Source organism: Protopterus annectens, chromosome 2.part0 (genome assembly GCF_019279795.1).
Source record: "Protopterus annectens isolate FY-2018-M chromosome 2.part0, PAN1.0, whole genome shotgun sequence".
Lineage (NCBI taxonomy): Eukaryota > Metazoa > Chordata > Ceratodontiformes > Protopteridae > Protopterus > Protopterus annectens.
In genome coordinates this window covers 1,786,913,832-1,786,933,896 of record NC_056728.1, presented here as the reverse complement: position 1 = coordinate 1,786,933,896, position 20,065 = coordinate 1,786,913,832, and the positions used below count along the sequence as shown (strand labels likewise).

Below are 20,065 nucleotides of genomic sequence, written 5' to 3'. Positions count from 1 at the left end.
CGTCTGTCGGAGTCGGAAAGCTGTAAGAGGAGGTGGAGAATGATGCTCCTAATCCTTCCTCTTTAATCCTCTTCTGGATCATACCCTTCCACCCTGTCTGTGCAAGCAGTCGAGGATGAAGCCCCCGATCCCACCTCAGGTAAGGAGGCTAGTAGGAGCATGTCAACAACAGCAGACTGAGAAGTCCAGAGGAGAGATCCAGTACTGTGCCCACCCCAGAGTCCGTCAACACGCAGAAGAGCCAAATCACTGCCAGCTACGTCAGTTCGTGTGTGATTGTATGACTCTGACCACAACGGAAAATGTCTATATCCATTATTACTATGACTAGAAAAAAAAGTCAGTTTAATTAATAATAGGGCCTTCATTTCTCAAGGTTGTAGAAGCAGCAAACACACTCACTAAACAGCCCCCACCCCCAGCAACCTAAAACCCTTTATTAAATATAAGAAAGCATCAATGCTGGAGCATCATGGTTTAAATTAAAAAATAAAATCCACTCGTGATTCTGATAATCCGATTCAACAAACTCCTCATACTCATGTAAAAAAACATCCACGAATCATGCAGCAACACTCAAATCATTCAAATGCATTGCCTGTTTGCCTTGTGTGTGACAGGAGGACTGCCTCAAAATATAATGGAAAAAGGCAATGTGATGCATTTGATGTTGTTGCGGCGCCACTGCGTGAATGTTTTTTTACATGAGTTTAGTAGTAGGCAGCCAGCAGAATGAATGAATGACATACAGATTAGATCTGTCCATACTGTACTAGGCTAGCAGGTGGCACTGGTAAGCAGGAGGGTGGAGTAGTTCTTCTCAGTCCACAAAAGGCAAAAGCTGATGATGATCCGATCTCCACAATACACAGACATACTACTTGACAACAACTCTTGTTTTCTCTTTGCTTGCTTCCTTTACCCTGCACTGCAGTAACCGAACTGAGGCATTTCCCCGAAGGTGATTGGTTAATCTCAGTTTGCAAGTGAAAAGCTGAGATAACCAATTACCACAGATTCAGCATCGCACCAGAATTGAAGAAAGCAAACAGAAATCCATATTTGACAGCTCCTGAGACCTCACGAGAGTGAGGCATGTATAAAAACACCATGGATGCATCCACCTTATGCAAAGAAAAATTATCTTTTTTTAGGCGGGAAGAAGATTAGAAGGGGAAGGATTGGAAGAACTTACTGTAAAGAAGTCAATTATTGTAGGTAAGTAAGTACAGTGTAATTTAATACAGACAGAGAATAACTTTCATTGCACAGAAGGTATAAAAAAACAATAAATAATAAATAATACACGACAACAGCACAGTGCATTATTAATGGGATGGCGTTGGTGATCATTTTTTTCATAGTAGTAAGTAAATGTGTGACTATACAGAGACAGATTCTAAATTTATAGATATATATTAATTATAGATATATTGTAAGTTTATAGATTGGTAGCAGTGTGGAAGAGTGGAACAATGTGGAAATTATAGTAAAATTGAAAACCAGTGGGAAAAAGGGAGAAGAAGAAGATATGGTGGTAATGGCAGTCTAGAGCATACCTCTCAACTGTACAGATTTCTGCAGAATATCCAGATTTTTGCCTCATATTTTTGCCCTGTTCCTCTGTTTTCCTGGCAAATCACTGGGATGCTCTTCCTCTCAGGATTGTAGTCACTAAATGACACTAAATAATGACATACATTTGAGTTTCAGACTTCAGATCCTTCAGAAAAATGTATATGAAAACCAATCCTGTTACTCTAGCAACTTTCTAAAAGTTTATAAGAGCAATAATTAAAATACGTCCCTATTTCTACCCCCATTTTGTCAAGCTTTGTTCAGATTTTTTGCATTAAGAGGTTGAGAGGTATGGTCTAGTCTAGCGTTTAGCTAAAATGTAAAAGAAAGCATAACATTGGTGGTATTATATGTTTGCAGTTGTAGAGTTTTATCTTGGGAAAAGTGCAAGAGCAAAGTAAGGAATCCAAATTTAGGTAGTGTGTTAGGTGTGATTTGAAGGAGTTTTAATTTTCAGTTTGAGGGAGAGAGAGTGTTGGTGTTCTACTTTTTTTTTTCTTTGAGACCTTTTAGTATAGTGAGTTCCCTGCTGCATTGATTTGGATTACAGATAGGCAGCTGTTTCTTTCTTTTGTGGAGCATAGAATTCTGCTTGCTTAGTAGTGCTCGTCTTAATAATGCCATTTACAATCTCAGAAGGCATGGGTAGTTTTCTACAGTAGTTTTCTGGTTTGTTAATGGGATTATGCTGCATTGTTTGTCACTAATTTAGCTAGCTCAATCCAGTCTGTTGTTGTAAGACTGCACAATGGTGTAGTTGTCAGTGAGATGACAGCAGTACAGAAGGAAGATAAGATTAAATTAATAATTTAAAATACTAAAATACATTAAATTAATAATTTCAAATACTAAAAATAAGATACTAAAAATAAAGTAAGAAAAAAATGAAAGTTTTTTCTACCGCAGAAACAAAAAACAAATACAACACAGTAGAAATATAAGAATATATAACAAGCAGTACTATAAAGAGATAAAAAAAGCACACGTAAAAAAAATTACCACCAGCCATTACCAATGTATCTATATATGTATGCCATACACTTAACATTTATAGTTTTATAAGGCAGATAGAGATGCATACGGTGGTGAGTTATGTTACGTAGACAGTTATGTAAATAGCAAAGACATATTGTTGCACATAATGTTTTACCCATTTAGTGGGTTAGGCTATGGGTTTGTTGTTCAGCAGTCTGATTTAGCGTGTGACACTGTGTATTGGAAGAAGAGGCTGTTATGGTTATGGAATCTGGATGCCCAGGCTGCATCTAATGCTTGTAGCGCTCCTTTGGAGTTTGGTTTCATGCATCTATTACATGTTTATATATATATATATATATATATATATATATATATATATATATATATATATGTTATTATGTTATATATATATATAATTCAAACTGTGCATTCATGCAGAGAGACTGTATATAATTGCATTCTGAATTAATAACAGTACAACAACTTTGTTGATCTGTCCCCTTCAAGTTGTCAACTTGTTTGCTAATTATGTAGATCATCACTAGTATGAACAGTAGTGGGTGGGTGCAAAACTACATCCTAATGCACATCCACACACCCACTGGAAAATCCCTCTGAGTCCACACTGTTTGTACTTCAACAGTACTTGTGTCATTGGGCTCTTGTACTGTACATAGCCTGTATGAAGTCTACTGTTTCTGGAGCCTTTGAACTATCTTAGCACTGCCAATGCCAACATCAACTTTCTTGGAACCTTGTATGCTTTCTCCAAATCTAGAAATGCCCACTTGGACTCTTTCCACATTGCTAGCCTTTTCTCCACAGTCCACTATCTGTCTCCTTGCAACAGGTTTGTTTATTTGGTTATGTATCCTCCTGATGATCTGAATCCAAACGTCTCCTGTCTCCCCCACCCTTACTTTCTTATAGCACCATTCTTCTACTTATTTGTTAACGAGGGGCAAGTAAATGATATTGTTTTCCTTTTCTACCAGGAAATGTAATAGACAAACAGGATTTGCTGCATCAGCATCATCACACATCTTGAAATGGATACTGGACTTCCTCCTGCACCTGTGAAGAAGATAACTTCACTTCCTACATGTGCGACTACTAAGGAAGACACTCCACCTAAAAAGAAACAATGAAGTTGCGTGTTTCGACAGGAGTGGCTGAAGGATTCAGAGTTCAAATCATGGTTATACCGGGATGATAAAAACGTCGACTTTGCCCGGTGTAAAGTTTGCTGCTGTTCATTTTCTGCCAGAAGTGATGGACTTACAGGCGTCCGGAAACATGCAGCTGGTGACAAGCACAAACGAAACTTTGAAAGCCAAAAAAATGTCAAGTACAGTGAAGCATTTCTTTCCTACTCCCAACTATTTGGATGAAGAACAAGTTACTGCTTCTGAATTAGCAGTGACGTTTCATGGAATACAACATCATCATAGCTACTCTTCACAGGCTTGTGGTAATAAACTCTTTTGCCAAATATTTTCCGATTCCAAATTGAGCAAAAAAATTTCCTGTGGAAAAACCAAAGCAGAGTCATTTGCTGAAAACATTTTATCACCTCATTCCGTGGAGCTGGCTTTAAGGGAACTGCAGCAAAATAAGCCATTCTCATTAGCAACGGATGCTTCAAACAAAGGCAATTTGAAAATGTATCCAGTGTCAGTCAGGTTCTTTTCATCTAGCAGAGGTGTCACTGATCGTTTGATTGATTTCTATGCGGACAGTGGTGAAATGGCAGATGGAGTAACAACCAAGATTTTAGAAGTGCTAGAAGGCAATGGTCTGCAAGTTGAAAACTTAGTCAGCTACTGTGCTGATAATGCATCTGTCATCTATGGCAAGCACCATTCCATTGTTACTAATTTAAAGACCAAACAGCCTCATCTTATCAAAGCAAACTGCAACTGCCATGTTCTGCACAACACTGCCAACCACGCATGCAAACAGCTAAGCTATGATGTTGAGCAGTTGATTGTCAAGGTGTACAATGAATTTTCATCATCAGCTAAATGATTGGATGAGCTGAAATCTTGCTATAACTTTGCAGGGGAAGAATACATTGCTTTATTGCGTCATATTCCTGTACGTTGGTTGTCTCTTGAACCTGCAGTTGAAAGGCTGATAAAATGCTGGACAGCTGTAAAGATTTACTTCATCAGTAAAGGAAAACAGGAAACCAATAAATTGATTTGGAGTTTTATTTCAGATCAGGAAGATGGGTTGTTGAAGAATGGTGAACTTTCTGTCCCAGAATGTTACATCCATTTTGTGTACAGCTTCATGAGAGTGTTCACACAGGCCATTAAACAGCTGGAGTCAAACACAACTTATATCACACAGCTTTTTGCTGTGATGGAGAAAGTACACAATGAGTTGGTGGAGAGAAAAAATGATCAATTTTTTGGCTTTGCTGTTAACAACAATTTCAGATTTGACCAACAGCCAGGTGTCATCATTTAAAACAGAAGCACTGAAAGTGTACAATCGAGCGATTACTTACCTGGTTAAGTGGTTTGACTTTGAAACAAGTCTGTTGAAGAAACTGCGTGTTCTAAACCTTGATGAGCCTTGCTGCTTTTCTGACATTTTAGAGATGATAGCCTGTGGTGTGACTGTTGATGGAGATGAACTGTATGCGGAGTATCTGTGCTTGAAACAAGTCATTCCAAAGCTGAAGGCAAATCAAGCTGAAGTTGACAAACGATGGGTTGATTTCTTTAGTGGTTGTGATGCACCGAACTTGAAACGAATCATCAAATTTGTTTTTGCTATTCCTACTAGCAATGCCCATGTTGAACGTATATTTTCAATGATGAAAAACTTGTGGACTGATGAAAGAAACCGCATGAGGCCTGAACTTGTGAAAGCTGAACTATGTGTAAAAGTCAACTTTGATATGTCGTGTTCTCAGTTTTTTCACTATGTATCCAAAGAAAAGTCATTGCTCAGAGCTGCAAAAAGTGAGCAAAAATTTTCATTTAAGAAGAACAGGGATTAGAGCATTATACAGTAGTCATGGAGGAACAATAACAGTTTATGGACCTGGTTAATATTTGTTTGAAGTGTTAGGGACAGTAGGAGAAGGACCTTGTGGGATTATTCAAGTGGGACGGGGAGACGTTCTTAAAAGTAGATGGCTTTAGAACTATCCTCAGTCAGAGGAGATATATTCTCTAACAAAAGAACAGCAAGCCCCAGAAACCTCTGGAGTAGGAGAGCACTGACTGAGTCACTGTGCATCGGTGTAACTGTAAATATTACATTTCAACACAGAGAGTGGGAGATTTGATGATGGCCATCCAGCAGCAGGACTAACTGAAGCCAAAGCAAGCCCACCAAAGCAGTGAGTGCAGCTGCTGCTGTAACCAGTGCTGTGGATGTGTAGTGTAGCAGCAGGTAATACTCGCAGTACTAGTCTAGACTGTAAAAAGGATCCAGGCTGATCCCATTGCGCCATGTTTACTTCAAGCAGTCACACCTTCTACTTGTCAAATTATCAGTTTACTGTAGAAGCAGTTACATCTTTTCTGTACCAAGTTATTATCAATTTGTAGATGAGGAGTCTAAGTCTAACAGACTAAGATAAGTCTAAGGGCTATTTGTAAAATTGTAAATTTTCATCAGCAGAATATATTTAAAAGTAGGGTATTGTAAAATGCAAAATTAGTAAAAGGAAAGCTGTGTTTGCTAAACTGCTGATAGCAGAAGAAAAAAATATGAAGTTTTGCTTTCTGGATTATATATACTTCAGCAAATTTCCTTAATTCTTAAGCAGATTAGCTAAACTGTACTGGAAGAACTGTTGATCCTACCTTCAGAGGGTGGCACCGTGGCTAAAGGGTACAGAGTTGTTTATCTGTAAATTTGCAAAAGTCCCCAAAAATGTATAATAAAAGCTGATTATGTATTGCATATCCTAACTGCAGACTGCTAAAGGAACTATGTCACAGTGTGTGTTTAGACTGCATCTGATTCTGCATCTGCATGGAAATATGGGAACTTTTCTATAGTTAGTTTAGACATATTAATTGACTAGAAGTACATTCAGCCAGTAGTTGTGCCACTGCCAGTGCTAGCCTAGGGCTAGGGCTATTGATTTAAATTTGCTTATCCATTTCTGCGAAGGAAGTGCTTTGCGTTTTCTAATTTTTGTGTAAGAGAAGATAAAACAAGTGTCCTCTCCTCTGTCCTGAGTTTGTTTTCCTCTGTAACTAGGTTGAACTGCAACTGAGTGTTTTGTTTCCCCTTGCTAAACTGTGTGTGTGAAAAAAGTATTATAAACCAATATTTTGTGTGCCCTTCCTTAACACTGTGTTAACTTTGCTATAATATGCATGCAACAAAAATGGTGTACCGTGTATCTAGCACTAGCAATTAAAATAAAGTTTCATATTATATAATATGTGTGCAGCTGTGTATATGCATGTTCATGTTTTGTGTGTGTGTGTGTGTGTGTGTGTGTGTGTGTGTGTGTGTGTGTGTGTGTGTGTGTGTGTGTGTGTGTGTGTAAGAGTGAGACAGAATTCTGTGAACTAGTTACAGTTTAAGCATTGGGATAATTATTCTCTTTGGCTAGGAGCCCATGAAAGGAGAGGTTTGCTCGCTGTCATCATGTATGAAAGACAAGTGTACATTTAATTGAAGTAAAAACCCTGTGAGTCTTTAGCACCTAGGGGCCTCCTTGGCTCTCCTTCAGACTTTCACAATCACATATTTGGTTGAAGTCACCTAACATCAGCTCACTGACTCAGCATCTTTTTTTTCCCCATAATTTTGCATCATTTAAGTACTGTCAGTTTTCTTTTCAGCATTAGTGAATTGAGCAAAATGGTTTGTTATTTTTCTATATAATATTTCTTTTCAATTTTACTGTCTCCTTACATTGTCCACTTTTTTGGGTAATTGTAAATATGCCAGTTTTAATTCAGGCTCCTTCTATTGTGTCCACCTCAGCCTGTGTTTTCCAGGGATCCTTTTCAAATACATTCATTAGTTATTTATTTTGGCAATTACCTTTGTTTAGTCTGTCTGTACATCTTCATGAAGATTATCTGCAATTTTTTACCCCATCCTACCTACAGCAAGATGATTCAAGCATCAAGTTCTTGACAGGCAGTGTCATTGTCGTCAGCAGACAATACATTTTTAGTATTAAGCAGAATAAAGTATTAAGTACTTTCAGCTCATCTAAGCATAAAGAAAGATCATATGACATGTCCAATGTAATGGGAAGCAGAGGGTTGCCACTTGCCACCTTTTCAAATGCCCAAGGTTGGACATTTTTGGTAGAGAAACGTGAGATTTTGCAGGAAAGAAACATACCCATGGGGCATGGGCATGTTTCATTGTTCCATGGCTGTGTAAATACAAAATCTTACAGTTTACAGCCGGAAAAAAAGTAAGAAATGTAAGTTGCAGTTAATAAAAATAATGCAAGAGTGAGAATAATGATTTCAAACATTATTAAGCAAAATTTTGTATTTTGAGTATCAAAATTACATGCCTTTTTTGCTTTCACGTACATGTCCAGAATTTTTGGCATGAAAAGTTGGCAACCCTAGTTATAAAAGATCTGGGAACACAGGCTGACAGCAACCTCTCTTTCGACCACCACATTGCCACTGTGGTCAGAAAGTCCTTCTATGTGGCACATCTCATTACTAAGGGTTTTGCATCCAGGAAGAAAGATATCACTGTCTCTCTCTACTTTTCCCTCATTAGGCCAATCATCGAGTACAATGCCCTATCTAGCATGTACCTCACTAGACACCTGCAAAAACTGGAGAGGCCACAGAAGTACCTCAGAAAGAAGATTCTAGGCCTTAAACACTTGTCCTGTATGGACAGACTCAAAAAACTCCAACTATTCTCTTTCGCATATCGCCTACTTAGAGGCGATCTATGCTTGACTTACAAAGCCATGTCTGACCCAGCTCTGTTAGAAATGCTACATCTAATGAAATCCCAATCCCTCCGCACCACATGCTCCAGAGACCTCAACCTCATTAGCACAATCAACAGAACGTGCTGGAGGGACATGTTCATAACCCAGAGACTGCCCATGCTATGGAATAGACTTCCCATACATGTCAAACAGAGCACCTCACTGGCCCTCTTCAAGAGAAATCTTGATGTATGGATGGGAAATAGAAAATTCACCCCAGGGATCACTCCAGTGGCTCTGCTTGACAGAGGAAGTGGAAGCTAAGGTCGGGTAGCATGATGCCAGGGTAATCCTATGGGCTAGGCTTGTAAAGGCTGCAAGGCCATTAGTCTAGTACACACCTATGAACCTATCAACTTTGCTCTACAGTACTGATGAGGCCTGATGGTATTAGCCCTCAGGTGCTGAAGACCTGCACCTCTCAGCTTGGAGGGATGCTACGCAGGATCTTCAACTTGAACCTCAGTACCCATAGGGTACCTATGTTGTGGAAAACATCCTGATTCTGGTCACACACGGGGGACACTTCAGATGATTACAGGCCTGTGGCACTCACATCACACTGCATGAAAGTCCTTGAGAGGCTGGTTCTAGAAGTACTTCACCCCAAGGTCATGACAGAACTAGACCCCCTTCAGTTTGCATACCATCAGAAGTTAGGGGTTGAAGATGCCATTATCCATCTTATGCACAGAGCCACCTGGACAAACCAGGAGGATCCCTCGGAGTCATGTCCTTCGACTTCTCAAGTGTCCTTAACACCATCCAACCAAACAGGCTGGAGAGTAAGTTCTCAGTGATGAATGTGGATGCTCCCTTAGTTTCATGGAAACTGGATTATCTGACTGATAGGCCCCAGTAGCACTGGAGCACCACAAGGGACAGTCTTATCACCTTTCCTTTTCACCCTGTATATCACAGACTTCAGCCATAACACTGAATGCTGTCACCTGCAAAAATTCTTGGATGACGTAGTCATAGTAGGAAGTGTCAGGCATGGAGACAAGGAAGAATTTAGGAGGGTGGTGGACAGTTTTGTGAGCTGGTGTGAGGTTAATCAGTTGCAGCTGAACATCAGTAAAACAAAGGAGCTGGTAGTAGATCCAGGGAGATCACAATCTCATCCCCCAGTGCCCCTCTATCAATTAGGGGGGTTGAAATGGAGATTGTTTAGGACTACAACTATTTGGGGGTACACCTGACAGTAAGCTGGACTGGTCCAAAAACTCACAGGTGGCATATAGAAAGGTTCAGAGTAGGCTGCACTTACTATGAAGACTCGGATCCTTTGGAGTCAGCAACACTATGCTGTGGTTGTTCTATGAGACTGTAGTGGCCAGTGCTATCTTCTTTGCAGTGATGTGCTGGGGTAGTAGCATAAAGAAGGCTGAGGCAAACAGACTCAGTAATGTGGTAAGGAAGGCTAGCTCAGTAATAGGAGAAGAACTGGACACCCTCGAAACCGTGGCTGAGAGAAGAATGTTACCCCAACTAAAGTCCATCATGAAAAATATTGACCACCCACTCAACAGAGTGGTGGACAGACAAAGAAGTTCCTTTAGCAAGATAATGATGAGCATAAAGTGCTCCACTGAACGTCACAGGAAAACCTCCCTGCCCACAGCCTTAAGACTCAATAACACCTACTACCATTTTAGTACCACCCTCACTACTGAAGTAGATCACACAGTGCATTGTTAAACTCTTACCCATGCTTTTCTTTATTTCCCCATCCTTTTTTTATCTCTTTTATCTCTTTTTCAGTGCAATATTAATCATCAGTACAATTATCCTTTGTGCAATATGCTATTCCTTAGTTATAGTATTGTAATGTGCAATACCCATGTCCTAGTGTGAGTGGTAGTTAACAAGAAAGGCTCCCACTTTTATGTCACCACTATATGTGGTATCAAACTCATCTAATACTTTGGCTATGGTCAACAGTGTACCTATGTCAGGTGTTGCTGTTATGTGTTTGGAGTAACATAAGTGAGTATAGTATCTATCATATCTAATTAGGTAACATTTGTGTTTGGTCTGTGTTGTGTCGATGTTTATTTGTGCAGGTGTAACATAAGCAATTTCCTGCGGGATCAATAAAGTATTTCTGATTCTGATTTAATGAACTTTGACAAATATCTGCTAACCTTTTTTACAGGACAGGATGGTAAACATCTCATATACCTTACCAGTGATCTAAAATGATGCAGATATACTGCATGTGTTACATTTTGAGTTTCCTGTCTGCTTTTCATAACAGTCCACACTTGAACATACAGAGGTATCATTTTGTTACTGAAATGTATATATTCTTACTCTGTGGTAGTTTTATTGGTTTCTTCTACAATGATTTCTTTTAAAAGGTACCTTCCTCTGGTGGTCATAAGAGTACTTGTGCTTCAAATCTATAATATTGCCTGGGATGCTAGATATTTTTCCTGTAATTCAAAAATGCACTCCAATTGCAGTGTTTATAAGAGACTTTTTTAAAAATGGCCACAAAAAGTGAAAACTTGTTTTTATTGAAGATGTGGATTTGAGATTTTACTTGCCTGGTCATAAAACAGATTGATGACCTAACAGTGAAAAGAATCCGAAAATAAGTTGCTACAACTTTTTCTTGTTCAATAGACATATTTTTAAAATGTGCATTAGTTTCCTGTCTTAAACTGAACTAGTGTGTCTTATTTTTCTGGCAGAAAAGTGGGTTTGAGCATAAATATGAGCTCGGCCAGCAGTTCTGGGGTCTGTGATTGTCAGGGAAAAGAAAAGAAGAGCAAAGCATAGCTTTACTCCACACTGAACATGGGCACTGCATACCTCATCATAAGCGCTTATAAAATGTTTTCATTTGTTTGGAAACTCTATCACTCATAAGCCAGAAATGGAAAAAGAAGCAAAATATGAGCTCCAATTGCCTCGACAAATTATTCTACAGTATCTGTAAAACGGTAAGTAACTTCTGTCAGCCACTCAGTCTGTGGAGTTTAGAGTAGCTTGCAGTTTTTATTCTGTTTTTTTTCTGGGAATGGAGTCTCAGTAGTCAAGGTTCCTGCTCACAGCTTCCAGCTTTGCATCTGATTCTGTTCTCTTGGCTACTGTGTGAGTATTGTGTGCACATTCAGTCGTCATTTTGTGTTTTTTGCACCAAGTACTTCTGCTTCTTTCTGCTTCCAACACATCGGTGGTTCACTGGTTACCTTAAGTAGTCTATTTACACTGCAATTGGCTTGTCCTTGTGGCCTTTATCAAGGCTGAAAAAGACCATCAATTAGTCACTTTATTTATGTGGATAAGAATTAATTAAATCGACGCTTTCTGGTAAATGCATGTCTAAACCTGCAGTTTAAATATCAGCAAAATTTCAAATCCTTATTTTCTTCTTTATATTTTATTCAAAAATATGTTTTCTAGGGCTCCTAGGTGTAATTATAAGACTCATAAGTGTGAACCGTGAAATTAATTTAAAAAGTCTACAAACACTAGAGAACAGTGGATGTTAAACATTGCTGTTCTCCTCTGGAGATTTTTTTCAGGTGGGCAAGCCCGCCTTCATCCCAAATGTAAGGGGCATGCCATCCACTCCCTAAAACTTATATTTACCAACTACAACATTACCATACCTCAGAGAAAAGGGAATATTTTGAGACATGGCAACATCAAACTTGTATATTTGAGTCCATACTTTTGATCATTTGCATTCCAGTAATGAGTTTCAAAATATCAAATGGTTACCATTTCTATAACATTTCTATTAATTTTTTTCTGTCTCTAATGAATCACTGGAGATCACTATTATTGTGCAGCTAGCATGACTGTAAGTCATGTATAAATGCATATTTTCCTGAAACTAAAAATATCTCTGAATTTGGGGACTGTTAAGCAATGTTATATTATAGACCCCTGGGTTTTAGTATGCACTTTTACCTAAGAAAATATACTTCTGAATGTTATTTGTCTCTGTGAATCCAAAGAAAATAATTATTTCACATAAAGAGCTTCATTTTTATCTTTTAATGTCTATGGAATTGAAAGGAAATGTAAGCATTATAAGGAACCAGCTGAACAACTCCCTTCATGATTTGCAGTATGGAGACAAAATAAGTAGATGGCAATATTGCAGATTTTTTATAGAGAGAATATTAGTCAGTCTAACACTTAAAATGCAGAAAGACCACCTGCAACATGTTGCTGCATATATCTTATAGGTGAAATGGTCATAGAGAGAAAGGACAGTGTGGTGACAAAGTGCTGAGATGGAATGCTTCCATGAAGCTGAGGGAAGTATGGCCTGAATTATAAGGATGGGTTCTAAGTGGCTGACATGTATACATCATATAGGAGACAAAGGGAATTTGATCTATTGATACCACTTTCTCACTGATCAGTGCATAGTAACAGAGTTTAGGACCAGTAATAGAAAACTGGAGACAGCTTAATTTCTGAAAGGCAACTGACTTAACTAAATACTGCATTCATGGAGAAGTGGGTGTGGTCTTGAAATAATCTCTTAGAAGGAACTGTAAAATGTGGGTCAGCAGATTAGTTTAGGGGTGCCTGCAACAGACGTGTTTGTGTGTGTGTATGCATGTGCACGGGCGCGCGTGTGTGTCTGTGTGTGTGTGTGCGTGTGTGTGTGTGTAGATCAACTTCACTTGACCTAAAACTCATTTGACTGACACCCATTTGACCGACACCCAATTGACCTAAATTTCATTTGACTGACAACTCATTTGACTGACTCCCATTTCATCCACAGCTTACAATGCTGAATTTCAACATACTAAATCTTAAACCATAGACAAGCACATTTAGAACCCCAATAACTAACCCTTTCCAGAACTTAAAAAATACTTACTCTCTTAAAAGAAATGGGACAATGTACAACCAAACTAGGTGGGGGGCTATGCCACCGACACCCCCCCTAATTATACATATTAACTCCAGGATCGCAATACAGTGAGGAAAAGGGCATATACCTATAACTTACCTTATAGTACTCTACATGCTGCCACTACTTTTGGGAACTCACAAAACATTCGTTAAATTACTTTAGATGTTGTTGTTTGTCTTTTGGCTTTTTCCCGGCAAGGGGTCGCCGCAGCGGAACTCTGGTCCGCTAATGATTGGCAGTAGATTTTTACGAAATGCTGAGGTGCCAGCTCGATGCCCAACCTTCACCAAAGGCACGCCCATTTACGCACGCATGTCTTTCGAACGCTACCCAACCTCGGGGAGGACATGCAGACTCCGCACAGAAGGCACTCCCAAGCCAAGCCGAGAATCGAACGGGAGAACCTCTTGCTGTGAGGTAACAACGTTGCCGCCGTACCACCGCGCCAAATTACTTTAGATACTTCCCTTAAAAATGTAAAGAATCAAACCCACATTTAGAAACACTACAACACTACTTTCTACATGACTATTGGAATTCTAACAGTCAGCACTGTAAGTTACAGTAATTCTTTTTATCACAAGCAAGTCACAGGTGAAGGAAACCCACAAGTCTATGTCTTAAATGTTGGTGAAATGGAAGTCAGTCAAATGAGTTGTCAGTCAAATAAAATTTAGGTCAATTGGGTGTCAGTCAAATGGGTGTCAGTTAAATGAGTTTTAGGTCAAGTGAAGTAGACTTGTGTGTGTGTGTGTGTGTGTGTGTGTGTGTGTGTGTGTGTGTGTGTGTGTGTGTGTGTGTGTGTGTGTGTTTGGGGGATACAAAGGAACTGGTTGTACATGACTTAAAAGACTTTTGGACTTATTTGCGAGGCAGTTTCATATATTTATTTAAAACGTAAACTATTATTAGTACAACATAACATTTTCAATATACTGGCTTTGTTAGCCCTGTTCTACATCAGCAATATGCATGCCCACTGTGGCAATCATGATCAAGATACAAATATGTATATCTTTCATTAATTCGTTATTTTCAGTCAGGGGAAGATACATCACGAGTAAATGTTTGACCTTTTTGGCTGTGCTAAATGATGAGCGTCATGTCCTTGTCAGTCCTTTCCTACAGTGTCACGCTAGGTACAAACCAAATATACTGATGTCGTTTTGATTTTCAGTGAAATTTACTCTTCCCTAGAAAGTGTGCTGCTGCTGCTTTATTATATGATGTCATAGGGCCTTATGTCAAATCCTATGAAATACAAAGCAATTCAGTCACAAGATTATTTATATCTTGCCAGTATCCACCCATATGCTGCACCCCTTTCTCAAGAAGGGCAAAACAGGTCAGCCCTGAATAAATTAATGTGAATCCATTTGAGCCCCCAGGTTTTTGGAAATATCTTTCCATTTCTTTCAGTACCTTCTTTTCAATGACTTAGTGTAGCAGTACCGTGACTTAGTGCCTCTGCCCACTGTGTTGGTGCATTGTTCTTTGACTTCCTTTGAATTATGACAGTTGTAAACTCTTAAATATGCATTTTATGGCCCTTTTCACATTTCTTATAGAAACAATGGCCAGACTAATCGCTTGTCTAAAGACCCTTAAATTTTTAGTTGTTGGGACCCTGTCCGACTCGGCCCTGTACACATACACAGTCATTGATGTCATATTTTGTGTCTCTTTTGTCTGTCTAGCTAACTAATTTGTTAATAACGTCACATACTTTCAGAATATGGGGCATGTAGCCATATGATGGAGCAGATACTGTAACAAATTCCAGAAGGAAATACAGTATATCAAGCAAAGAAGAATGGTATGTAGACAGTATGCAGAATCATTTACTCTCAAGAAACAAAGACTTACTAAATCCTACTTTCTGTAATTGTTATGTTGTAATAGTCATAGTGAAAAGAAGACACAGTGTGATGAAGTTTATATCTGTGTGCTTTTGTCCTAAAATGATAAGCTGTATTGTGAATCGCATGAAGGGGATAGATAACATTATGCCGCACATTTGTGTATGACTTACTTGTTATGAGGTCTAAGTCCAGTACATACGTTCATAGGTTCATAGGTAAGTACTAGGTTATCAGCCCAAGGGCCTACGTAAGCCTAGCCAGCAAGGTTCCATAGCTTATGCCACCCAAGAAAGTTATTTTCCTGTGCCACTGTCCAGCAGAGACACAGAAGTGATCCCCGGGGTGTATTTCCTTTTTCCCATCCACTCATCAAGATTTTTCTTGAAGAGTGCTAATGAAGAACTTTGCTTGACATAGATGGGTTGCTTGTTCCAGAGTATAGGAAGTCTCTGGGACAGGAATCTATCCCTCCAGCATGTTCTGTTTATTGTGGTGACAATGTTTAGGTCCCTAGAGCATGTAGCTTGGAGGGATTGGATTTTCTTTAGGTGTAGCATGTCCAACAGCTCTGGGTTTGACATTGATTTATATGTTAGGCAGAGATCACCACAGAGTAGGCGATATGCTACGGAGTATAGCTGGAGTTTTTTGAGGTGGTCAGTGGTAGGGCATTTGTTTGAGGCCAGTAATCCTCTTTGTGAGGTACTTCTGTGGCCTTTCCAGCTGCTGTAGAGGTCTTGTGAGGTACATTTCAAAAGGGGCATTGTACTCTATAATGGGTCTAATGAGTGATGAGTAGAGGGGAACAATGACCTCTTTTTTCTAGGTTGAGAACCCTTTTATGATGAGGTGTGCACGTAGAAGGACTTCCTGACTACTGTGGCGATGTGACTATCAAAGGAGAGACTACTGTCCACCTGGGTCCCAAGGTCGCTTATCACGCATTCAGTGTTAAGTAGATTGCTGCCTATGTGGTAGTTCATGGGTACAGAGTTTTTACCAAAGGGGATGACACTGCACTTTTTGGCATTGAGCTTGAGGCCATGGCTCTGACACCAGGCATCTGTCTCAGTGAAGCCCTTCTGTAGGATGTCTACATAATTTGGGGACTTGACTATGGCTCTTAGTTTGCAGTCATCTGCGAACTTCATTAGCCAGAGGCCTTCTGTGTTAGCCTGTACTTCAGAGAAGTAGATACCAAATAGGAGAGGTCCCAGGACGGAACCCTGTGGTACTCCACTTGTCACTGCTTTGAGGTCAGATTTGGAGTCTGCAACTTTTACAGTGTGGGTTCTGTCAGTGAGCCAGTTGGCAACCCATCTTGTGACGTAGGGATTTATGCCTAGTTTAGTGAGTTTAGCTATAATTCCAGAATGGGGGATGGTGTTGAAAGCCTTGCCGAGGTCCAGATAGGCTGTGGGAACCACCTTACCCTCATCCACGGCTTTGGTGACTGCCTCAAAGAAGTCAATCAGGTTTAGGAGGCATGATCTGCCTTTCACAAACCCAAACTGGGTGGGATCCAGAGTTTGGAGGTTACCAATGTCTTTGTTTATGAGTTCCATGATGATACGTTTCATGGCCTTGCAGACCAGGCTCATTAGGCTAATGGGTCGATAATTCCCAGAACCAGTGGTGGCTCCCCCTTTGTGGAGTGGGATAACTGTTGCTGTGCGCCATTCAGTGGGCACAAAGCCTGATGTGAGGCTATTATTGAACATGGTGCTTAAGTGGGGAGCCAGTTCCTTCTGAAGTTCTTGTAAAATGCAGCCTGGGATGTTGTCCGGTCCCATGGATGCTGTGTTTTTGGCTTTAGAGAGTGCAGCTTTTACCTGCGTAGTTGTGATTACAGGGACTCTGCATTCTTCCTGTATAGATATGGGCCCTTTAGGGGGTGAGAGGGGGGTAAAGTTAGCACTGAACCTATCTGCCAGGATGTTGGCAATATCAGTTGGTTCATCAACAAGGACCGAAATGATATAAGCTAGCTTGTTTATCACTGGTTTCTTGCCTGATAATTAATGAGATCACTTTTTATTTTTTTGTACAGATTTTGAGGCGGCATATTTTGAGTTCCATTGTGCAGAGTGAGAGGAGCTATGTTGAATCCCTGAAACGGATTTTGCACGTAAGTACAAACAATGAATTTGCTACTGTTCTTTGTCTGATAGTCATAAAACATGTACAGAACTATACAGCTGCTGTGAGAATAATGCTTCAGATTTGTCCTTAAAGAAGATGCACAGGTCTGCATACCCTTTAACATTTATATTTGAGGTCAAGTGTCTGATCAGACTTTCAAAATAAGCTGTCTTTTGCCATGGCTGGTTTGACATCATTTTACCTCAGGTATCCTGACATACGTGGTATAAAGGTGATGTATGCCCAGCTTTGTCCATTTCTTTCCTGCTATGTTTGGTGAATGCACACCCCTTATTTACTAAAGAAAGTGCAGTCATTATTCTGTAGGGTCCAGGCTATAACTGAAGTGCAGAGCAGATCTATTATCTGCTGGGGACCCTTCTTCTACGTTTTTTATATTTAGATATTTCTATCTAATCATTTCAAGTAAAAAGTGTGAGTCACTGATGGTAGAGTGGTAAGGATTTAGTGCTGTCACCTCTGTGGCCGGGGTTCTAGTCCCACTCAGGGAAGCTTTGATGCATTTCATTTGGGGATTGAGGGCTGGTTTAATAGCTAAGGTGTTTACCTTGCAGACACATAGTACATGGTTTGATTCTCATCTTTGAGGGAAATTGGCTAGCCTTAAAAAGGCCCACAAGGGCAGCTAGCCTATTACTTAACTATGATCCTATGAAGTGTGTAGATGTCTGTCTGGTGTGTATCACACATGCAGGTTTAGGGTATGGCAATTACAGTTAAACACTGCAAGTGTACTTGTGCTTGCAAACATCAAGTTTCCTTTAATAATAGCTACACTTAGTGTATCTACTGCTTGTGGTAAGTACACAAAATTAGTATGTGCAGTATTTGTCAGGGTTTTGGGTCAAAGACCAATGGTGTAGCTAAATTGAGGAAAATGGGGTGAACTCCCTGGGCACAAGGTGCCAGGGGACATGGTGGAGAGATGACAACCGGATGGTGTTGCATTACCTGCATGCAGAAATGAATGCTGTTAGTGCATTTGCAGTCAGGGCCGAAGATCTTCATCACTCTGTGTGGTATTTAGACTGTACCAAGGCACTGACCACATTTGTAACAAAAGGCACGTCATATTTGTAATAAATGGGCTGCAGTTTAAATATTCTTTGTTGCTCCTTGGAGTTGAAGTCCTTTTTTTTTTTTTTTGTTTTGAGGGTGGCATCAAATCAGGGAGCTGCACAGAGGACTAGAAAAGCTACCAGCATCTCTATCTGAGGATATTAATGCAATGTGTAAGGACATGTAGTCTCCTCCCACATTATCAAATTCACATACTGATTGCACAGACACTGATTCCAAAATGAACAAGGAAAAGTGCAAAGAGTAGCTCAGGGAGACCACTGAGCCTGAAGGTTCCAGTCCGATAATGGTAGCACCATGCAGGTGCTCAGTCAGCTCCTGGCCCTAACAGTTTTATAGCTGACACCTTTGGAGGTCACTTAGTCCTGGGCATTCTTTGATTATTAAGCGAGGGGATGGAAGCCTCCTTAAGCTTACTGATGTGTAGGACATCCATGCAACTAAGAAGAATGAGTTCAAAGATGTCCCCCTTCACGATTCCAAATCTGCAGTGGCTGACCATTACCCTAAAACCCACGCTGAAGCTCAGAATTCTGTCAATCCCAGGCTGCCACTAACTGGGTCATTAGCCACCCCCCATCTCTCAAAACTAGGTTAAGCTTGATCAGGGGGTTCTGGAAACTCATGTAGATCTTACAGCCTGATCCAGCACTGCCCTCTGTGTTAGACGACCGGTCATCCCAAATGAAAAGGGAGATGTCCATGTAGGGGGTTCTGACTGCTCTGATTTAAAATAAGGGGAAGAAGACCACTATACACCTCACATGCTTTCTCCTCTGACTAATGAAGCAGATACTGAGGACACCCTGGCCTCTGATGTACCACAGAAGACCTGCCTTTTATACATACTGTATCCTTTATGACAGACCATTTCCAATGGCAGGTATATGAGGTCTCATCTTCAAAGAGAGCAGCTGTGGAACTGCTGTGACTTGGTCCACCTAAATCAGTATCCATTCCTCCAGGCCAGGAAGTTTTTCGGGATGTTTTGAAGCTACATACTTGCAGACAGACTCCAGATCAAGCCATCACAAAGAAACCTGTTCATATTCTTTGGACCATCATATGCTTGTGTATAAAACTACACCATTACAGTCCCAGACTCAATGTCCCTGGGATCTGCCAAGAGACTCAGAATGGTTTCAGATCTCAATACTCCCCCTAATGACAGGATCAACAGCTTTCTAGAAAGAAATTGTAAGAAAATATATGCCTTAGCAACCCTGGCGGCTTTTAAGGCCCTCAATTGCCAGACCCACATTTTAAAATATCAAGAGCATCATCCTCAAACAACTTGTAGACAATTATGGAAGAGTGCAAGCCAATGTCAAAAAGTCTTCCCTGCTTAGCTAGTCTCAGGCTTCCTTGCATCTTCTTGCATGAGGACCTGGTTCCTGTCCAAAGTTATAAAGATATAATTCAGTGCTGTCCTAGATAGAGTGTGTTTTTCTGTCCCCATGCCTGTAATTTTGAAAAGGAGGTAGGATAAAAACCACAGAATTAGTTCCTTAGTGCACTTCCAAAATATAATAGAAACTGTCTTTCTGGGTG

The 20,065-nt window shown here is 40.1% G+C and overlaps 1 protein-coding gene across 6 annotated transcripts in view; it reads left to right on the top strand.

Moving 5' to 3' along the window:
• The window catches only part of ARHGEF10L (Rho guanine nucleotide exchange factor 10 like), a 3,087,848-nt gene that overhangs the window by 1,357,943 nt on the left and 1,709,840 nt on the right, over positions 1 to 20,065 (top strand). For all 6 annotated transcript variants that reach the window (XM_044061816.1, XM_044061815.1, XM_044061819.1 and 3 more), the window contains one exon: positions 17,322 to 17,399. In XM_044061816.1, the coding sequence (XP_043917751.1) occupies positions 17,322 to 17,399 (78 nt within the window). The remainder of the gene's footprint in view (positions 1 to 17,321; positions 17,400 to 20,065) is intronic.